This window comes from Heterodontus francisci, chromosome 14 (genome assembly GCF_036365525.1).
Source record: "Heterodontus francisci isolate sHetFra1 chromosome 14, sHetFra1.hap1, whole genome shotgun sequence".
Lineage (NCBI taxonomy): Eukaryota > Metazoa > Chordata > Chondrichthyes > Heterodontiformes > Heterodontidae > Heterodontus > Heterodontus francisci.
Window position 1 is genome coordinate 15,354,674 of NC_090384.1, and position 20,450 is coordinate 15,375,123.

A 20,450-nucleotide genomic window follows, 5' to 3' on the forward strand; every position below is an offset into this window, starting at 1 on the left:
TACTGGGGAGAGTTTTAGATGAGTGGAGTTTTACTGGGGAGAGTTTTAGATGAGTGGAGTTTTACTGGGGAGAATTTTAGATGAGTGGAGTTTTACTGGGGAGTGTTTTCGATGAGGGGTGTTATACTGGGGAGTGTTTTACGTGCGGGGTGTTTTACTGGGGAGTGTTTTAGATGAGAGGAGATTTACTGGGGAGTGTTTTAGATGAGGGGTGTTTCACTGGGGAGTGTTTTAGATGAGGGGTGTTTCACTGGGGAGTGTTTTAGATGAGGGGAGTTTTAATGGGGAGTGTTTTAGATGAGGGGAGTTTTACTGGGGAGTGTTTTAGATGAGGGGAGTTTTACTGGGGAGAGTTTTAGATGAGTGGAGTTTTACTGGGGAGTGTTTTCGATGAGGGGTGTTTTACTGGGGAGTGTTTTACGTGCGGGGTGTTTTACTGGGGAGTGTTTTAGATGAGTGGAGTTTTACTGGGGAGTGTTTTAGATGAGTGGAGTTTTACTGGGGAGTGTTTTAGATGAGTGGAGTTTTACTGGGGAGAGTTTTAGATGAGTGGAGTTTTACTGGGGAGTGTTTTAGATGAGTGGAGTTTTACTGGGGAGTGTTTTAGATGAGTGGAGTTTTACTGGGGAGAGTTTTAGATGAGTGGAGTTTTACTGGGGAGAGTTTTAGATGAGTGGAGTTTTACTGGGGAGAGTTTTAGATGAGTGGAGTTTTACTGGGGAGTGTTTTCGGTGAGGGGTGTTATACTGGGGAGTGTTTTACGTGCGGGGTGTTTTACTGGGGAGTGTTTTAGATGAGAGGAGATTTACTGGGGAGTGTTTTAGATGAGGGGTGTTTTACTGGGGAGTGTTTTAGATGAGGGGTGTTTCACTGGGGAGTGTTTTAGATGAGGGGAGTTTTAATGGGGAGTGTTTTAGATGAGGGGAGTTTTACTGGGGAGTGTTTTAGATGAAGGGAGTTTTACTGGGGAGAGTTTTAGATGAGTGGAGTTTTACTGGGGAGTGTTTTCGGTGAGGGGTGTTTTACTGGGGAGTGTTTTACGTGCGGGGTGTTTTACTGGGGACTATTTTAGATGAGAGGAGATTTACTGGGGAGTGTTTTAGATGAGGGGTGTTTTACTGGGGAGTGTTTTACGTGCGGGGTGTTTTACTGGGGACTGTTTTAGATGAGAGGAGATTTACTGGGGAGTGTTTTCGATGAGGGGTGTTTTACTGGGGAGTGTTTTACGTGCGGGGTGTTTTACTGGGGAGTGTTTTAGATAAGAGGAGATTTACCGGGGAGTGTTTTAGATGAGTGGAGTTTTCCTGGGGAGAGTTTTAGATGATTGGAGTTTTACTGGGGAGAGTTTTAGATGAGTGGAGTTTTACTGGGGAGAGTTTTAGATGAGTGGAGTTTTACTGGGGAGAGTTTTAGATGAGTGGAGTTTTACTGGGGAGAGTTTTAGATGAGTGGAGTTTTACTGGGGAGTGTTTTCGATGAGGGGTGTTTTACTGGGGAGTGTTTTACGTGCGGGGTGTTTTACTGGGGAGTGTTTTAGATGAGAGGAGATTTACTGGGGAGTGTTTTAGATGAGGGGTGTTTTACTGGGGAGTGTTTTAGATGAGGGGTGTTTCACTGGGGAGTGTTTTAGATGAGGGGAGTTTTACTGGGGAGTGTTTTAGATGAGGGGAGTTTTACTGGGGAGAGTTTTAGATGAGTGGAGTTTTACTGGGGAGTGTTTTCGATGAGGGGTGTTTTACTGGGGAGTGTTTTACGTGCGGGGTGTTTTACTGGGGACTGTTTTAGATGAGAGGAGATTTACTGGGGAGTGTTTTAGATGAGGGGTGTTTTACTGGGGAGTGTTTTACGTGCGGGGTGTTTTACTGGGGACTGTTTTAGATGAGAGGAGATTTACTGGGGAGTGTTTTCGATGAGGGGTGTTTTACTGGGGAGTGTTTTACGTGCGGGGTGTTTTACTGGGGAGTGTTTTAGATAAGAGGAGATTTACCGGGGAGTGTTTTAGATGAGTGGAGTTTGACTGGGGAGTGTTTTAGATGAGTGGAGTTTTACTGGGGAGTGTTTTAGATGAGTGGAGTTTTACTGGGGAGTGTTTTAGATGAGTGGAGTTTTACTGGGGAGAGTTTTAGATGAGTGGAGTTTTACTGGGGAGAGTTTTAGATGAGTGGAGTTTTACTGGGGAGAGTTTTAGATGAGTGGAGTTTTACTGGGGAGTGTTTTCGATGAGGGGTGTTTTACTGGGGAGTGTTTTACGTGCGGGGTGTTTTACTGGGGAGAGTTTTAGATGAGGGGTGTTTCACTGGGGAGTGTTTTAGATGAGGGGAGTTTTACTGGGGAGTGTTTTAGATGAGGGGAGTTTTACTGGGGAGTGTTTTAGATGAGGGGAGTTTTACTGGGGAGAGTTTTAGATGAGTGGAGTTTTACTGGGGAGTGTTTTCGATGAGGGGTGTTTTACTGGGGAGTGTTTTAGATGAGAGGAGATTTACTGGGGAGTGTTTTTGATGAGGGGTGTTTTACTGGGGAGAGTTTTAGATGAGGGGTGTTTCACTGGGGAGTGTTTTAGATGAGGGGAGTTTTACTGGGGAGAGTTTTAGATGAGGGGTGCTGCACTGGGGAGTGTTTTCGATGAGGGGTGTTTTACTGGGGAGTGTTTTACGTGCGGGGTGTTTTACTGGGGAGTGTTTTAGATGAGAGGAGATTTACTGGGGAGTGTTTTAGATGAGGGGTGTTTTACTGGGGAGAGTTTTAGATGAGGGGTGTTTCACTGGGGAGTGTTTTGGATGAGAGGAGTTTTACTGGGGAGTGTTTTAGATGAGTGGAGTTTTACTGGGGAGTGTTTTAGATGAGAGGAGTTTTACTGGGGAGTGTTTTAGATGAGGGGTGTTTTCCTGGGGAGTGTTTTAGATGAGGGGTGTTTTCCTGGGGAGTGTTTTAGATGAGGGGTGTTTTCCTGGGGAGTGTTTTAGATGAGGGGTGTTTTCCTGGGGAGTGTTTTAGATGAGGGGTGTTTTCCTGGGGAGTGTTTTCGATGAGGGGTGTTTTCCTGGGGAGAGTTTTAGATGAGGTGTGCTGCACTGGGGAGAGTTTTAGATGAGTGGAGTTTTACTGGGGAGAGTTTTAGATGAGTGAAGTTTTACTGGGGAGAGTTTTAGATGAGTGGAGTTTTACTGGGGAGTGTTTTACATGAGTGGAGTTTTACTGGGGAGTGTTTTACATGAGTGGAGTTTTACTGGGGAGTGTTTTACATGAGTGGAGTTTTACTGGGGAGTGTTTTAGATGAGTGGAGTTTTACTGGGGAGAGTTTTAGATGAGTGGAGTTTTACTGGGGTGTGTTTTCGATGAGGGGTGTTTTACTGGGGAGTGTTTTACGTGCGGGGTGTTTTACTGGGGAGTGTTTTAGATGAGAGGAGTTTTACTGGGGAGTGTTTTAGATGAGTGGAGTTTTACTGGGGAGTGTTTTAGATGAGTGGAGTTTTACTGGGGAGTGTTTTAGATGAGTGGAGTTTTACTGGGGAGTGTTTTAGATGAGTGGAGTTTTACTGGGGAGTGTTTTAGATGAGTGGAGTTTTACTGGGGAGTGTTTTAGATGAGTGGAGTTTTACTGGGGAGTGTTTTAGATGAGTGGAGTTTTACTGGGGAGTGTTTTAGATGAGTGGAGTTTTACTGGGGTGTGTTTTCGATGAGGGGTGTTTTACTGGGGAGTGTTTTACGTGCGGGGTGTTTTACTGGGGAGTGTTTTAGATGAGAGGAGTTTTACTGGGGAGTGTTTTAGATGAGAGGAGTTTTACTGGGGAGTGTTTTAGATGAGTGGAGTTTTACTGGGGAGTGTTTTAGATGAGTGGAGTTTTACTGGGGAGTGTTTTAGATGAGTGGAGTTTTACTGGGGAGTGTTTTAGATGAGTGGAGTTTTACTGGGGAGTGTTTTAGATGAGTGGAGTTTTACTGGGGAGTGTTTTAGATGAGTGGAGTTTTACTGGGGAGTGTTTTAGATGAGTGGAGTTTTACTGGGGAGTGTTTTAGATGAGTGGAGTTTTACTGGGGAGTGTTTTAGATGAGTGGAGTTTTACTGGGGAGTGTTTTAGATGAGTGGAGTTTTACTGGGGAGAGTTTTAGATGAGGGGTGTTTTACTGGGGAGTGTTTTACGTGCGGGGTGTTTTACTGGGGAGTGTTTTAGATGAGGGGAGTTTTACTGGGGAGTGTTTTAGATGAGGGGAGTTTTACTGGGGAGTGTTTTAGATGAGGGGAGTTTTACTGGGGAGTGTTTTAGATGAGGGGAGTTTTACTGGGGAGAGTTTTAGATGAGTGGAGTTTTACTGGGGAGTGTTTTCGATGAGGGGTGTTTTACTGGGAATGTTTTACGTGCGGGGTGTTTTACTGGGGAGTGTTTTAGATGAGAGGAGATTTACTGGGGAGTGTTTTAGATGAGGGGTGTTTTACTGGGGAGAGTTTTAGATGAGGGGTGCTGCACTGGGGAGTGTTTTCGATGAGGGGTGTTTTACTGGGGAGTGTTTTACGTGCGGGGTGTTTTACTGGGGAGTGTTTTAGATAAGAGGAGATTTACTGGGGAGTGTTTTAGATGAGTGGAGTTTGACTGGGGAGTGTTTTCGATGAGGGGTGTTTTACTGGGGAGTGTTTTACGTGCGGGGTGTTTTACTGGGGAGTGTTTTAGATGAGAGGAGATTTACTGGGGAGTGTTTTAGATGAGGGGTGTTTTACTGGGGAGAGTTTTAGATGAGGGGTGTTTCACTGGGGAGTGTTTTAGATGAGGGGAGTTTTACTGGGGAGTGTTTTAGATGAGGGGAGTTTTACTGGGGAGTGTTTTAGATGAGGGGAGTTTTACTGGGGAGTGTTTTAGATGAGGGGAGTTTTACTGGGGAGTGTTTTAGATGAGGGGAGTTTTACTGGGGAGAGTTTTAGATGAGTGGAGTTTTACTGGGGAGTGTTTTCGATGAGGGGTGTTTTACTGGGGAGTGTTTTACGTGCGGGGTGTTTTACTGGGGAGTGTTTTAGATGAGAGGAGATTTACTGGGGAGAGTTTTAGATGAGGGGTGTTTTACTGGGGAGAGTTTTAGATGAGGGGTGTTTCACTGGGGAGTGTTTTAGATGAGGGGAGTTTTACTGGGGAGAGTTTTAGATGAGGGGTGCTGCACTGGGGAGTGTTTTCAATGAGGGGTGTTTTACTGGGGAGTGTTTTATGTGCGGGGTGTTTTACTGGGGAGTGTTTTAGATGAGAGGAGATTTACTGGGGAGTGTTTTAGATGAGGGGTGTTTTACTGGGGAGAGTTTTAGATGAGGGGTGTTTCACTGGGGAGTGTTTTGGATGAGTGGAGTTTTCCTGGGGAGTGTTTTAGATGAGAGGAGTTTTACTGGGGACTGTTTTGGATGAGAGGAGTTTTACTGGGGACTGTTTTGGATGAGAGGAGTTTTACTGGGGAGTGTTTTAGATGAGAGGAGTTTTACTGGGGAGTGTTTTAGATGAGTGGAGTTTTACTGGGGAGTGTTTTAGATGAGTGGAGTTTTACTGGGGAGTGTTTTAGATGAGAGCAGTTTTACTGGGGAGTGTTTTAGATGAATGGTGTTTTCCTGGGGAGTGTTTTAGATGAGGGGTGTTTTCCTGGGGAGTGTTTTAGATGAGGGGTGTTTTCCTGGGGAGTGTTTTAGATGAGGGGTGTTTTCCTGGGGAGTGTTTTAGATGAGGGGTGTTTTCCTGGGGAGTGTTTTAGATGAGGGGTGTTTTCCTGGGGAGTGTTTTAGATGAGGGGTGTTTTCCTGGGGAGTGTTTTCGATGAGGGGTGTTTTCCTGGGGAGAGTTTTAGATGAGGTGTGCTGCACTGGGGAGAGTTTTAGATGAGTGGAGTTTTACTGGGGAGAGTTTTAGATGAGTGGAGTTTTACTGGGGAGAGTTTTAGATGAGTGGAGTTTTACTGGGGAGAGTTTTAGATGAGTGGAGTTTTACTGGGGAGAGTTTTAGATGAGTGGAGTTTTACTGGGGAGAGTTTTAGATGAGTGGAGTTTTACTGGGGAGAGTTTTAGATGAGAGGTGTTTGACTGGGGACTGTTTTGGATGAGTGGAGTTTTACTGGGGACTGTTTTGGATGAGTGGAGTTTTACTGGGGAGTGTTTTCGATGAGGGGTGTTTTCCTGGGGAGTGTTTTGGATGGGGAGTGTTTTGGATGGGGGGTGTTTTGGATGGAACAAAGAACAAAGAAAATTACAGCACAGGAACAGTCCCTTCGGCCCTCCAAGCCAGCGCCAATCCAGATCCTCTATCTAAACATGTCGCCTATTTTCTAAGGGTCTGTATCTCTTTGCTTCCTGCCCATTCATGTATCTGTCTAGATACATCTTAAAAGACGCTATCGTGCCCGCGTCTACCACCTCCGCTGTCAACGCGTTCCAGGCACCCACCTCCCTCTGCGTAAAGAACTTTCCACGCATATCCCCCCTCAACTTTTCCCCTCTCACTTTGAACTCGTGACCCCTAGTAATTGAATCCCCACACTCTGGGGAAAAAGCTTCTTGCTATCCACCCTGTCTATACCTCTCATGATTTTGTACACCTCAATCAGGTCCCCCCTGAACCTCCGTCTTTCTAATGAAAATAATCCTAATCTGCTCAACCTCTCTTCATAGCTAGCGCCCTCCATACCAGGCAACAACCTGGTGAACCTCCTCTGCACCCTCTCCAAAGCATCTACATCCTTTTGGTAATGTGGCGACCAGAACTGCACGCAGTATTCCAAATGTGGCCGAACCAAAGTCTTATACAACTGTAACATGACCTGCCAACCCTTGTACTCAATACCCCGTCCGATGAAGGAAAGCATGCCGTATGCCTTCTTGACCACTCTATTGTCCTGCGTTGCCACCTTCAGGCAACAATGGACCTGAATACCCAAATCTCTCTGTACATCAATTTTCCCCAGGACTTTTCCATTTACTGTATAGTTCACTCTTGAATTGGATCTTCCAAAATCACCTCGCATTTGCCCTGATTGAACTACATCTGCCATTTCTCTGCCCAACTCTCCAATCTATGTATATTCTGCTGTATTGTCTGACAGTCCCCTTCACTATCTGCTACTCCACCAATCTTAGTGTCGTCTGCAAACTTGCTAATCAGTCCACCTATACTTTCCTCCAAATCATTAATGTATATCACAAACAACAGTGGTCCCAGCACGGATCCCTGTGGAACACCACTGGTCACACGTCTCCATTTTGAGAAACTCCCTTCCACTGCTACTCTCTGTCTCCTGTTGCCCAGCCAGTTCTTTATCCATCTAGCTAGTACACCTTGGACCCCAAGCGCCTTCACTTTCTCCATCAGCCTACCATGGGGAACCTTATCAAACGCCTTACTGAAGTCCATGTATATGACATCTGCAGCCCTTCCCTCATCAATCAACTTTGTCACTTCCTCAAAGAATTCTATTAAGTTGGTAAGACATAACCTTCCCTGCACAAAACCATGTTGCCTATCACTGTTCAGCCCATTTTCTTCCAAATGGGAATAGATCCTATCCCTCAGTATCTTCTCCAGCAGCTTCCCTTCCACTGACGTCAGGCTCACCGGTCTATAATTACCTGGATTTTCCCTGCTACCCTTCTTAAACAAGGGGACAACATTAGCAATTCTCCAGTCCTCCGGGACCTCACCCGTGTTTAAGGATGCTGCAAAGATATCTGTTAAGGCCCCAACTATTTCCCCTCTCGCTTCCCTCAGAAACCTGGGATAGATCCCATCCGGACCTGGGGACTTGTCCACCTTAATGCCTTTTAGAATACCCAACACTTCTTCCCTCCTTATACCGACTTGACCTAGAGTAATCAAACATCTGTCCCTAACCTCAACATCCGTCATGTCCCTCTCCTCGGTGAATACCGATGCAAAGTACTCGTTTAGAATCTCATCCATTTTCTCTGACTCCACGCATAACTTTCCTCCTTTGTCCTTGAGTGGGCCAATCCTTTCTCTAGTTACCCTCTTGCTCCTTATATATGAATAAAAGGCTTTGGGATTTTCCTTAACCCTGTTTGCTAAAAATATTTCATGACCCCTTTTAGCCCTCTTAATTCCTCGTTTCAGATTGGTCCTACATTCCCGATATTCTTTCAAAGCTTCGTCTTTCTTCAGCCTCCTCGACCTTATGTATGCTTCCTTTTTCCTCTTAGCTAGTCTCACAATTTCACCTGTCATCCATGGTTCCCTAATCTTGCCATTTCTATCCCTCATTTTCACAGGAACATGTCTCTCCACGCTAATCAACCTCTCTTTAAAAGCCTCCCACATATCAAATGTGGATTTACCTTCAAACAGCTGCTCCCAATCTACATTCCCCAGCTCCTGCCGAATTTTGGTATAGTTGGCCTTCCCCCAATTTAGCACTCTTCCTTTGGGACCACTTTTGTCTTTGTCCATGAGTATTCTAAAACTTACGGAATTGTGATCTCTATTCCCAAAGTAGTCCCCTACTGAAACTTCAAACACCTGGCCGGGCTCACTCCCCAACACCAGGTCCAGTATGGCCCCTTCCCGAGTTGGACTATTTACATACTGCTCCAGAAAACCCTCCTGGATGCTCCTTACAAATTCTGCTCCATCTAGACCTCTAACACTAAGTGAATCCCAGTCAATGTTGGGGTGCTTTACAGGGGAGAATTTTAGATAAGTGGTGTTTTACTGGGGAGTGTTTTAGATGAGGGGTGTTTTACTGGGGAGAGTTTTAGATGAGGGGTGTTTTCTGGGGAGAGTTTTAGATGAGGGGTGTTTTACTGGGGAGTGTTTTAGATGAGAGGTGTTTTACTGAGGAGAGTTTTAGATGAGGGGTGTTTCACTGGGGAGTGTTTTAGATGAGGGGTGTTTTACTGGGCAGAGTTTTAGATGAGTGGTGTTTTACTGGGGAGTGTTTTAGATGAGGGGTGTTTTACTGGGAGAGTTTTAGATGAGGGCTGTTTTACTGGGGAGTGTTTTAGATGAGGGGTGTTTTACTTTTTTTTAATTCATTCATGGGATGTGGTCGTCGCTGGCCAGGCCAGCATTTATTGCCCATCCCTAATTGTCCTAGAGAAGGTGGTGGTGAGCTGCCTTCTTGAACCGCTGCAGTCCATGTGGGGTAGGTACACCCACAGTGCTGTTAGGAAGGGAGTTCCAGGATTTTGACCCTCGACAGTGAAGGAACGGTGATATAGTTCCAAGTCAGGATGGTGTGTGACTTGGAGGGGAACTTGCAGGTGGTGGTGTTCCCATGTATGTGCTGCCCTTGTCCTTCTAGTTGGTAGAGGATGCGGGTTTGGAAGGTGCTGTCTAAGGAGCCTTGGTGCATTGCTGCAGTGCATCTTGTAGATGGTACACACTGCTGCCACTGTGCTTCGGTGATGGAGGAAGTGAATGTTTGTAAATGGGGTGCTAATCAAGCGGGCTGCTTTGTCCTGGATGGTGTCAAGCTTCTTGAGTGTTGGAGCTCCACCCATCCAGGCAAGTGGACAGTATTCCATCACACTCCTGACTTGTGCCTTGTAGATGGTGGACAGGCTTTGGGGAGTCAGGAGGTGAATTACTCGCCTCAGGATTCCTAGCCTCTGACCTGCTCTTGTAGCCACTGTATTTATATGGCTACTTCAGTTCAGTTTCTGGTCAATGGTAGCCCCTAAGATGTTGATAATGGGGGATTCAGCGATGGTAATGCCGTTGAATGTCAAGGGGAGATGGTTAGATTCTCCCTTGTTGGAGAGAGTTTTAGATGAGTGGAATTTTACTGGGGAGTGTTTTAGATGAGGGTTGTTTTACTGGGGAGAGTTTTAGATGAGAGATTTTACTCGGGAGAGTTTTAGATGAGTGAGATTTTACTAGGGAGAGTTTTAGGTGAGGGGTGTTTTACTGGGGAGTGTTTGGATGAGAGGTGCTTTACTGGGGAGAGTTTTTGATGAGGGGAGTTTTATTGGGGAGACGTTGAGATGAGGGGTGTTTGACTGGGGGAGTTTTAGGTGAGATGTCTTTTACTGATGGGAGGTTTTGATGACTGGTGTTTTACTGGGGAGAGGTTTAGATGAGAGGATAAACACAGGGGATAAAACGCCCAATAACCCAGAGATTAAAAACCTCAATAACCCAGGGATAAAATCCGTAACAATCCAGGGATAGAATCCCTAATAAGCCAGGGATGAAATTCCCAATAACCCGGGGATTAAAACCCACAAGAACACAGGGATAAAACCCTCAATAACCCAGGGATTAAAACCCCCAATTAGCCGGGGATAAAACCCCCAATTAGCCGGGGATAAAACCCCCAATTAGCCGGGGATAAAACCCCCAATTAGCCGGGGATAAAAGCCGTACTAGCCAGGGACAAAACCCCAGCATCCCCGCAAAACTCCTCCCTCTTCCAACTCCCTGTTACAACCACTGTCACTAGCTCCCCAAACTCCAAACGCACCTCAACCCCCGACCTCTCCCTGAGATCCAGACCACACAAGCCTGCCCTCTCTCCGAGGCCCAGGATGCACATCCCCACCCCACCCCACCCCCACCCCGGGAACCAGGCACGCAACCTCCACCACGTCCCCTTTGCGCAGGATGAGCTTATCCTCAGCCCTCGGCTCATAGTCGAAGGCGGACGTCCAGAATAGGTTAGCGGGGGGTTTCTGCTGCTGCTCCACACCGAGAAACTGGAAAACGTTCTCCTGCATTTCCTCCGCCAGGCATTTCTTGAATTGCTGTGTGATAAGAAGTGGGGTGGGGCCTATCTCTCAGGCCTCAGTCTGGATTATTTCACAGCCAAAATATTTTCTTCCTGTCAAGTAACTAACTCCCAATATATGGTAGTAAGATAATGTGTTTAAAATTTCATTTCATAAAAAAATTAAATAAATTAACAAGTAAAGCACTTCTCAATTTAAATTGAGAGTTTTCGATGAGGTATAGTTTGACTGGAGAGAGTATTAGATGAAGTGGAGTTTAACTGGGGAGTGTTCCGGACGAGGTGGAGTTTGGCTGGGCAAAGTATCAGATGATGACGGGGAACATGTTATGTAGGTGAGACTGGAGGAAAGTGAGGTAAGGATGGATGGGGTTGATTGTATGGAGGTGGAAAGAGTCTTGATGTGGGACTGGAGGTGGGGTCTGAGGTTCAGCTCAGGGCTGAGCAGGGGCACAGAGCTTCATGCTGATCATGCAGTAATAGGGTCAAGGGGGTGTTATTTCTGGGGACAAAGAAATGAGGTGTCTTCTGTCCTCCCAATGCTTGGTATCACTAGAAAATTGGATGGTGAGCAAAAGAAGCCATTGACGTGGAGAAGGAAGAGTGAGGGAGGAGCAGAACTCTGAGGAAAAAGCACAGGCAGGGCAATCTGTACCGAAATGATTTTCACTTTCTTTTTCTGGTCACAGGTGTTGCTGATTGCAAATTTTGTTTTCTCCTGCAGAATGGACCCCCCCAGAGCCAGAGAAGCTGTACCAGCGCAGCTGGCAGGAACACATGCCCACCTGTGTAGGGAATAATGGAAGGGACATGGTGTTCTGTATCGATGGAGGTAATCACTGTTGGACTGCTTCCTAGTTCTAATTCGTTTTGTTACTTTAAACACCAGAGTACACAGATATCATTTATAACAAACGCAGAATCAGGACTTACACCAGTTCAAGTTACACAGCCGACTTGAGTACCCAGGTAAATCATACTACATTTTTTAAAATTTGTTTTTTTATGGGATGTGGGTGTCGCTGGCTAGGACAGCATTTATTGCCCATCCCTAATTGTCCTTGAGAAGGTGGTGGTGAGCTGCCTTCTTGAACTGCTGCAGTCCATGGGGTGTAGGTACACCCACAGTGCTGTTAGGAAGGGAGTTCCAGGATTTTGACCCAGTGACAGTGAAGGAACGGTGATATAGTTCCAAGTCAGGATGGTGTGTGACTTGGATGGGAACTTGCAGGTGGTGGTGTTCCCATGCATCTGCTGCCCTTTTCCTTCCAGGTGGTAGAGGTCACGAGTTTGGAAGGTGCTGTATGAGGACCCTTGATGAGTTGCTGCAGTGCATCTTGTAGATGGTACACACTGCTGCCACTGTGCATCGGTGGTGGAGGGAGTGAATGTTTGTGGATGGTGTGCCAATCAAGTGAGCTGCTTTGTCATGGTGGCAAGCTTCTTGAGTGTTGTTGGAGCTTCACCCATCCAGGCAAGTGGAGAGTATTCCATCACACTCCTGACTTGTGCCTTTTAGATGGTGGACAGGCTTTGGGGAGTCAGGAGGTGAGTTACTTGCCGCAGGATTCCTAGCCTCTGACCTGCTCTTGTAGCCACTGTATTTATATGGCTACTCCAGTTCAGTTCTGGTCAATGGTAACCCACAGGATGTTGATAGTGGGGAATTCAGCAATGGTAATGCCATTGAACTTCAAGGGGAGATGGTTAGATTCTCTCTTGTTGGAGATGGTCATTGCCTGGCACTTGTGAGGCGCAAATTTTAATTGCCACTTATCAGCCCAAGCCTGGATGTTGTCCAGGTCTTGCTGCATTTCCACACAAACTGCTTCAGCATCTGAGGAATCACGAATGGTGCTGAACATTGTGCAATTATCAGCGAATATCCCCATTTCTGACCTTATGATTGAAGGAAGGTCATTGATAAAGCAGCTGAAGACAGTTGGGCCTAGGACACTACTCTGAGTAACTTCTGCAGTGATGTCCTGGAGCTGAAATGATTGACCTCCAACAACCACAACCATCTTCCTTTGCACTAGGTATGACTAACCAGTGGAGAGTTTTCCCCCTGATTCCCATTGACTTCAGTTTTGCTAGGACTCCTTGATGCCATATTCAGTCAAATACTACCTTAATGTCAACGGCAGTCACTCTCTTGAGTTCAGCTCTTTTGTCCATGTTTGAACCAAGGCTGTAATGAGGTCTGGAACTGAGTGGCCCTGGCGGAACCGAAACTAAGCGTCATTGAGCAGGTTATTGCTAAGCAAGTGCCGCTTGATAGCACTGTTGACAACACCTTCCATCACTTTACTGATGATTGAGAGTAGTCTGATGGGGCGATAATTGGCCAGGTTGGCCTTGTCCTGCTTTTTGTGTACTTGGGCAATTTTCAACATTGCAGGGTAGATGCCAGTGTTGTTGCTATACTGGAACAGCTTGGCTAGGGGTGCAGCAAGTTCTGGAGCACAGGTCTTCAGTACTATTGCTGGAATATTGTCCGGGCCCATAGCCTTTGCAGTATCCAGTGCCTTCAGTCATTTCTTAACATCACATGGAGTGAATCGAATTGGCTGAAGACTGGCATCTGTGATACTGGGGATTTCAGGAGAAGACATGGAGCTGAATTTTACGCCACCCCAGCGGTCGGATGGTGGCACGGCGGCAGTGTAAAATTGAGCCGGAGGCTCCGGGAGGCCTTCCCGCCCCGCTTCCGCCTCCGGCCAACTTTACGCCAGTTGGGTGGGGGGGAGACAGCCTGCCCGTCTGAGGCCACTCAAGGCCCCTAAGTGGCCACTTGATGGCCAGTTAAGGGCCTTCGCCTGCCTCCACGGATATTTTACCCATGGCAAGCGGGCATGCTGGGGACGTGAAAGGCCGCCCAGCGATAGCTGCCAGCCTTTCCGCGCGCCGGGGTGTGTCATCGCAGTCGGGCACAAGGGCCACCCTGCCTCCCAACCCACCCCCGGGACACAAGATGACCCCCCCCCTCCACAAATGACCACCCCAGCCTCACCAGGGCCCGACCGATCCCCCTGGTGAGGCAAGTCCAACTTACGTTCACTCCTGGCTCCAGGTCGTCGGCTGGGCTGCAGTCCCAACAGTGGCCACTGCTCCCAGTGGTGCTGCTGGGACTAAGAGCTTCCGGCCGGCTGATTGACCAGCGGCTCACTGAGGTGGAACTTCATCTAGCGGTTGGAAGTCCTGCCTTGGGACAATTAAAGCCCAGGAACCCATAAAATGCGGGACGGATCCCCGGGCTAGGCAGAAGTGGGTTCGCCACCGACTTTTACGTCGGTGGTGAATTCCCATCTGCCTAAGGTAAAATCCAGCCCATGATTTCAGTAGGGCCAGGGATAGGCACCAACATGTTGCACCCCGGAGATTTGACAAAATTATTGACTCAGCCATCAACACGGGGGCAATTAATCTGTATATAAAGTGTATAGCCAATCTAATGCCATCAAAATACTGTCCGATTTAAAACACTTTTCCTCTTCTAAATAAAGTAGCTAAGCATACAAACATCAATGGAGAGCAGCGCAACTGTATTAGCTGGCTAGCAAGCGAAATAGTGTGCAGTGCCAATGCAAGTTACTTTTGTAGACAGAATAGAGCTAGCTGCACCATGTCATGGGTGGTAGATGGACCTTATCGGATGACCTCAGTGGATTCACACTGTCAGGAGTGTAAATCCATCCAATAAACCATGAATCTCAAGGAGAGGATTGTTATTGTGGTTATTGAGGTGAGGCAGTAGAAAAATCAGCAATAGGAAGATGGACCATTTCTCACACTGCTGTTGTCACAAGATAATTTTACCCATGAAGATCAATGTTTGTGCAACTTCTCCACCTGCTTGTAATAAGTGTCTGAAGTAAGCTGGAGTACTGTGTACAGTTCTGGTCGCCACACTATAGGAAGGATGTGATTGTACTGGAGAGCGTGCAGAGGAGATTCACCAGGATGTTGCCTGGGCTGGAGCATTTCAGCTATGAAGAGAGATTGGATAGGCTTGGGTTGTTTTCCTTAGAGCAGGGAAGACTGAGGGGAGACCTGATTGAGGTATACAAATTTATTAGGGGCATAGATAGGGTAGATAGGAAGAAAGTTTTTCCATTAGCAACGGTGTCAATAACCAGGGGGCATAGATTTAAGGTAAGGGGCAGGAGGTTTAGAGGGGATTTGAGGGAAAACTTTTTCATCCAGAGGGTGGTTGGAAACTAGAACACACTGCCTGAAGGGTTGGTAGAGGCAGGAACCCTCACTACATTTAAGAAGTATTTAGATGAGCACTTGAAATGCCATAGCATACAAGGCTATGGGCCAAGTGCTAGAAAATGGGATTAGAATAGATAGGTGTTTGATGGCCAGCACGGACACAATGGACTGAAGGGCCTGTTTCTGTGCTGTATAACTCTGACTCTATGAAGACGGGCTGGCCAACAAAAGGGCAGTGATCTCCAAATCAAGAGAATTTTATAGATAGTACTTCACAAGAGGCATGTAAAGCAGAAAAGTAGATTGGGACAGGAAAGGACAGAGAGATTAATGATAGGTAGCCAAGACTAGTTTATTCACCTTGACAGGCTGTTAATCTATGTCCTGGATTCTGAAATACAGAAACAACAGAATCTCTCATGGACAAAATGTCATTTTCTCACCAAAGCTAGTGACAAAATTAGATAAACACAATTACAACTAAAGAGCACCCTTCAGTTGCTCCATAAAACAATTCTCTTAAATACACTTGTGCCTGTTTCTCAGTCTATCACTATTGATTCTGATTCAGCTCTGACAAGAAAATTGACAAAAGGCTTTTCTGCAATAAGTTGAGCGGTTGTTACTGCATGTTTATTCAGTTACAAAATGTTTATTCACTATCTGTAAGATTGTACTCCAGATGACCCAATTTATGTCCACGCCAAATCTTTTACCTGTTAGCAAAGATGGAATGATATTGTCACGCACACCGGAACTGCAATGTTACAACAATCAGGGACTAACTCTGAAGAGTTATGAAAAACTGACTTTGTCTTTAAAAAATAAACCTTTTAAGAAAAAGGGATTGGCCTTTTGTGCATTCAAACTGTCTGACAAAGACAAAGGACAGATCTTCAAAGTTAAGTGGTGTCAATTGAACCCATCCTACACCTATCCTAAAACATTCCAGAATTGAATGTCTTCTTCTGAAACAAAGAAGTTGTGAAATAGCCACATCCTGGGCTATTTTGCGATCACCATGGGAAGAGACCAAACCATCTCCTAACGGGTTGAGAGATAACAGCTTTACCTTATTTAAAAAAAGACAGCCAGCCAGAGAGAAAGAAGCAACATCCTAACAGCTTGTGTTCCAGCCAAGCCAGATAGCACATGCCCTCCTGCAGAATCCTACGTCTACATTTTACAGCAGTGAGAGCTAGATGGATCCCATCGTCTTCCATGGAACTTTCAATCATGAGAGAAAGCTACAATCATCTCAGGTCTGCATCCATCGATAAGTTGATTTCCAAGAGAATTCAATAGGTTTGTTGTAACCATCCCCCCTCCTACTAAAAGTCACCTTCCTTTTTCCCTTCTCTATCTGTCTCTTGTGTATATGTGTGTGTGAGCAAATGCATGAGTGGATGCAGTTGTGACAATTTCAGGATAAGGCACATTGATCAATAAACAATTGACTTTCTGTTTTTAAAAGCTGCAAGAAAACCTGTCGCTGTCTGTTATTTGAAAAATAAAACACCAAGGGGCTAAATTCTACTAGAAATACTCTTGCTGCGATCAGGTAGGAGTTGAACAGTGGGAATTACCCATGTCACACCATGTAGTCATAATGTGATACAGACAACTTTCCAATGACATTGGCCACTCAGGTTATCTGCCCTCAAACTGGATAGTAAATGATGCACATTGCAGTTAATGATCTTTGATATACTTGTAAAACTTGTCCTTTAATCCAATTCACAGCAAAAAAAAATCAGTTAATGACTGTTTCTAACATGATCATTGAAACATAATAAATTTTTACTATGTCTTCCCTGACACCTTTTAAAACTGCAAATGCAGCATGGATTTTGATAGATCATAGATTAAGGTTTATTAAAGCTGTTCATTACATTCTAGTTACTAACTATTGTATATGGGTCAGCAGCATTGTGTTTTCACCAATATCACTCAGCCACATTACACCATACTCTTGTATTCATGAGGAACTTACAGTGCTGACTTCTGGAAATTCTTTGGATTGGCTTGCCTGTTTTCCCTCAATTCGGGTTCTGGAACAATGTGATTCCAAATGGATAGCAGTGAAATTGCAACATTGATATAGAAGTAAAATTCCAGTAACTTTCAACATGCCACTGAACCTGTGGCTTGTGTCCCAAGTGAAAGTAGTGCATGCTAGAGCATAGAAATCATGATGGGGAGACGGTGGCATAGTGTTAATGTCACTGGACTAGTAATCCAGACACCCAAGTTAACACTCTCTCTCTGTCCCCTCCCCCTCTCTCCCCATTCTCTCTCTGTCTGCCGCTCTCCCTCTCTTCCCCCCTCTCTCTGTTTCTCTCCCCCTCTGTCTCTCCCATCCCCACTCTTTCTCTGTCCCCCTCTCTCTCCCCACTCTCTCACTGTCCCCCCTCTCTCTGTTTGCCTCTCTCTCCGTGCCGCTCCCCTCTCTCTCTGTCTCTCTCTTGCCCCGCCCCCGCTCATCTCTCTGACTGTTGCTGAGAGCGGGAACAGCTGTTTCCGAACTTTGAACAAATTTGTGGATTTTAGGTGGACTTTTTATAAAATCGTAACCCATTGGAAAACCCCAAATCTGTCTGAAGTTTGAAGCCACTGTTCCCGCTCTCAGCGCATGTCAGCAGTCAATAAGGAAAGGAGAGTTAATGAGCATTAAATAAAGATCGGAGCTTAGAAATTCCAATTCAGCTGTCAAATGGACAGTGTGATTTTTTTTTAAGCCAGTCTGATTGGAAAGAAGAAGCCAATGGGAAATTTCTCATTCCTGAAATTACCAGTCACAGACCTCAAAATCTTGTCACATTGCCAACCCCTGAGCATTGAGCTCAAAATTTGCCATGTGAACTCACAAACATCACACTCTACAATCCCAGCATGACAAGAACATACAATGTTTACTCAAAACTCTTTTATACCAATTCTACTTTTGATCTCTACACTTCAGGAATACTAACACTAAATCACAATACATTAAATGACACACAAAGAAACATCAAGAATAACTCAGCCAACAAGATGCACTTAACTCAAACTCTCCAAATCATTCTGTTACCATGGTTATATGGTCCACTTAAGCTGCTTCAATTACATCATTATTATAAACACAGTGACCACCAATATTGCCCAGATCATCAAGACATGGATGAATGACTTCCACACATTCCTTCAGCTCCTCATCTTTGCCTTAGGCCACCTTCACAAAACATTCCTGTTCAGCACAAAGCTGTTTTAACTAATCATGTACTGATCCCACAAATAACAAGGTACAAGGGCAGTGTGGACACATATTCCCACAATCACCACCCTGGCTGACCCAGACTATGATCCTGCAGTGGGTGCCTGTTTGGTTCCCATCTGAGAGCCAGGCTTTCCCAGATATGTCCAGCTTTCAGATCTCACTGTGCAATGGTTTTGTGTTTGGGATTGAAAATCTCTTTTTGTTTACTCAGTTAAATATCGGCGGTCTCATTGTTTGGCTGGGAATCCAGACAGAAGAGATCCTGAAGTTAGATTAAATCTGGCTAACTGTTTGAGAACAGAGGATTGGCACATATGCTGATTACTTCCTAGACTGATCTCAGAGTGTGAGGTCCAGGGTCCCTAATCTCAGAACGAGAACCCCCACCCAGTCCCTGTTCCATCTTTCAAATGACATGTTAAACTGAGGCCCCATCTGATGTAAAAGATCCCATGGCACTCTTTTAAAGAAGAGCAAGGGAGTATTCCCCAGTGTCCTGGCCAATATTTATCCCTCAACCAACATCACAAAAACAGATTATCTGGTTTACATATGTTTACTGTGCATGTATGTGAATGCGCAGAGTGTGGTAAATAAGGTTGGTGAGCTGCAGGTGCAGATAGTCATGTGGAAATATGATGCTGTGGCGATAACAGAGTGCTGGCTCAAAAATGACGGGATTGGGTACTAAATATTCCTGGATCCAAGTTGTTCAGGAAAGATAGGGAAGGAAAGAAAGGAGGAGGGAGGCTGAATTGATTAAGGAGAATATTACAGTGCTGGAGAGAGAGGATGTTGTCATGCTAGGCCCCCACCTGCTAAGAATGGGGCACATTAATTTTGTCATGAACATTGATTTTAAACTGTTACTGGAGTGAAGAAAGGACTTGTTAAACAGATCAGCCGTGGCTGTAAAAGACATTTGCATATTAACAGACGGTGATTGGAAGGACAAAGGACCATTCCCTGACACATTCAACCTACAATGGACATTGATCACCAGGTATTGTGTGTAAGAGGAGCATTCCAGAGACTGCTCAGGTGATACAATCCAAGACCAGTTAGTCACATGACCAATCTTCTTGACAACCTGGGTTTTTCTGAATTGTACAAATGCTTTGAACTGAAAAAGTCTGTTTGCTCCGAGACTGAGACGATCTCTCCTGTCTGCTCCCATCTCTTTCTCACAAGCCTCTGAATCCACTGAAGACACATGAACCCCCAAGAGAGAAAAGTCTCCTACAGCGAACAAGGTTTAAGAAGAATACTGGTCTCCAACAAAAAGCAATATCTGCCTACAATCAAGGACTGTACAGTGAGCTCGAAGGACAGGAACAAAAACTCTTCAGATATTGCCTCAAACTTTTCCACTTTATTTTTCTTCTGTTTTCTGTCTCTATTTACATGTGTGTATCACGTATGCATACTAGCATGGATGCGTCTCGTATCTGTAAGCGTTAACTGAATTAGAGTTTAAGTTTAATAAATTTCAGCTTTTCTTCTTTAAACCTAAGAAAGCCTGCTTGTGCTGGTTTCTTTGCCTTGTAATTGGAAAGCGGTGAACAAGGATTCACCAAGGGTAAGCAAAAAACATGATGTGTTTAAAATTAAACGCTTTCTCACCTGGTCGTCACGAGGGGTCAAGGACAGCATATATTTCATCAGAGCTAACAAAAAATAGAGGTACCATGACATTGGTACCAACTAGTCGTAAAGATATAGTGATACAAATTTGCAAGGAAATTACAGAGAGGTGCAAGAATTATAGAGTAGTTATAATAAGGGACTTTAATTATCTGAATATAGACTGTGATAGTAATAGCGTAAAGGGCAGAGAGGGGAAAGAGTTTCTAGAGCATGTTCAGTAGAATTTACCAGTCCAACAAGGAAGGGGGCATTGCTGAATCTGGTTCTGGAGAATGAGGTGGATCAAGTGAATCATGTGCTGGCAGGGGAACATTTAGGGAGCAGTGATCAGAGTGTCATGCGGTTTAGGTTAGCTGTGGAAAAGGACAGGGAGGATTCCAGAGTAAAGATAATTCATGGGGGGAGGGCCAGTTTCAATGGAGTGAGAATGAATCTGGCCCAGGGAAATTGGAATTAAAGATTGGCAGGCAAAACTGTAACATACGAACATATGAATTAGGAGCAGGAGTAGGCCTCTCGAGCCTGCTCCGCCATTCACTAAGTTCATCGCTGAATTGATTACTCCATATTACCACCTACTCCCAATAACCTTTCACCCCCTTTCTTATCAAGAATCTTTCTACCTCCGCCT

The 20,450-nt window shown here is 45.3% G+C and overlaps 1 protein-coding gene across 4 annotated transcripts in view; it reads left to right on the top strand.

Annotated features, from left to right (window-relative positions):
• Positions 1–20,450, top strand: part of agbl2 (AGBL carboxypeptidase 2) — a 279,928-nt gene that overhangs the window by 112,766 nt on the left and 146,712 nt on the right. For all 4 annotated transcript variants that reach the window (XM_068045898.1, XM_068045900.1, XM_068045901.1 and 1 more), the window contains exon 5: positions 11,423–11,530. In XM_068045898.1, coding sequence (XP_067901999.1) covers positions 11,423–11,530 — 108 coding nt within the window. The remainder of the gene's footprint in view (positions 1–11,422; positions 11,531–20,450) is intronic.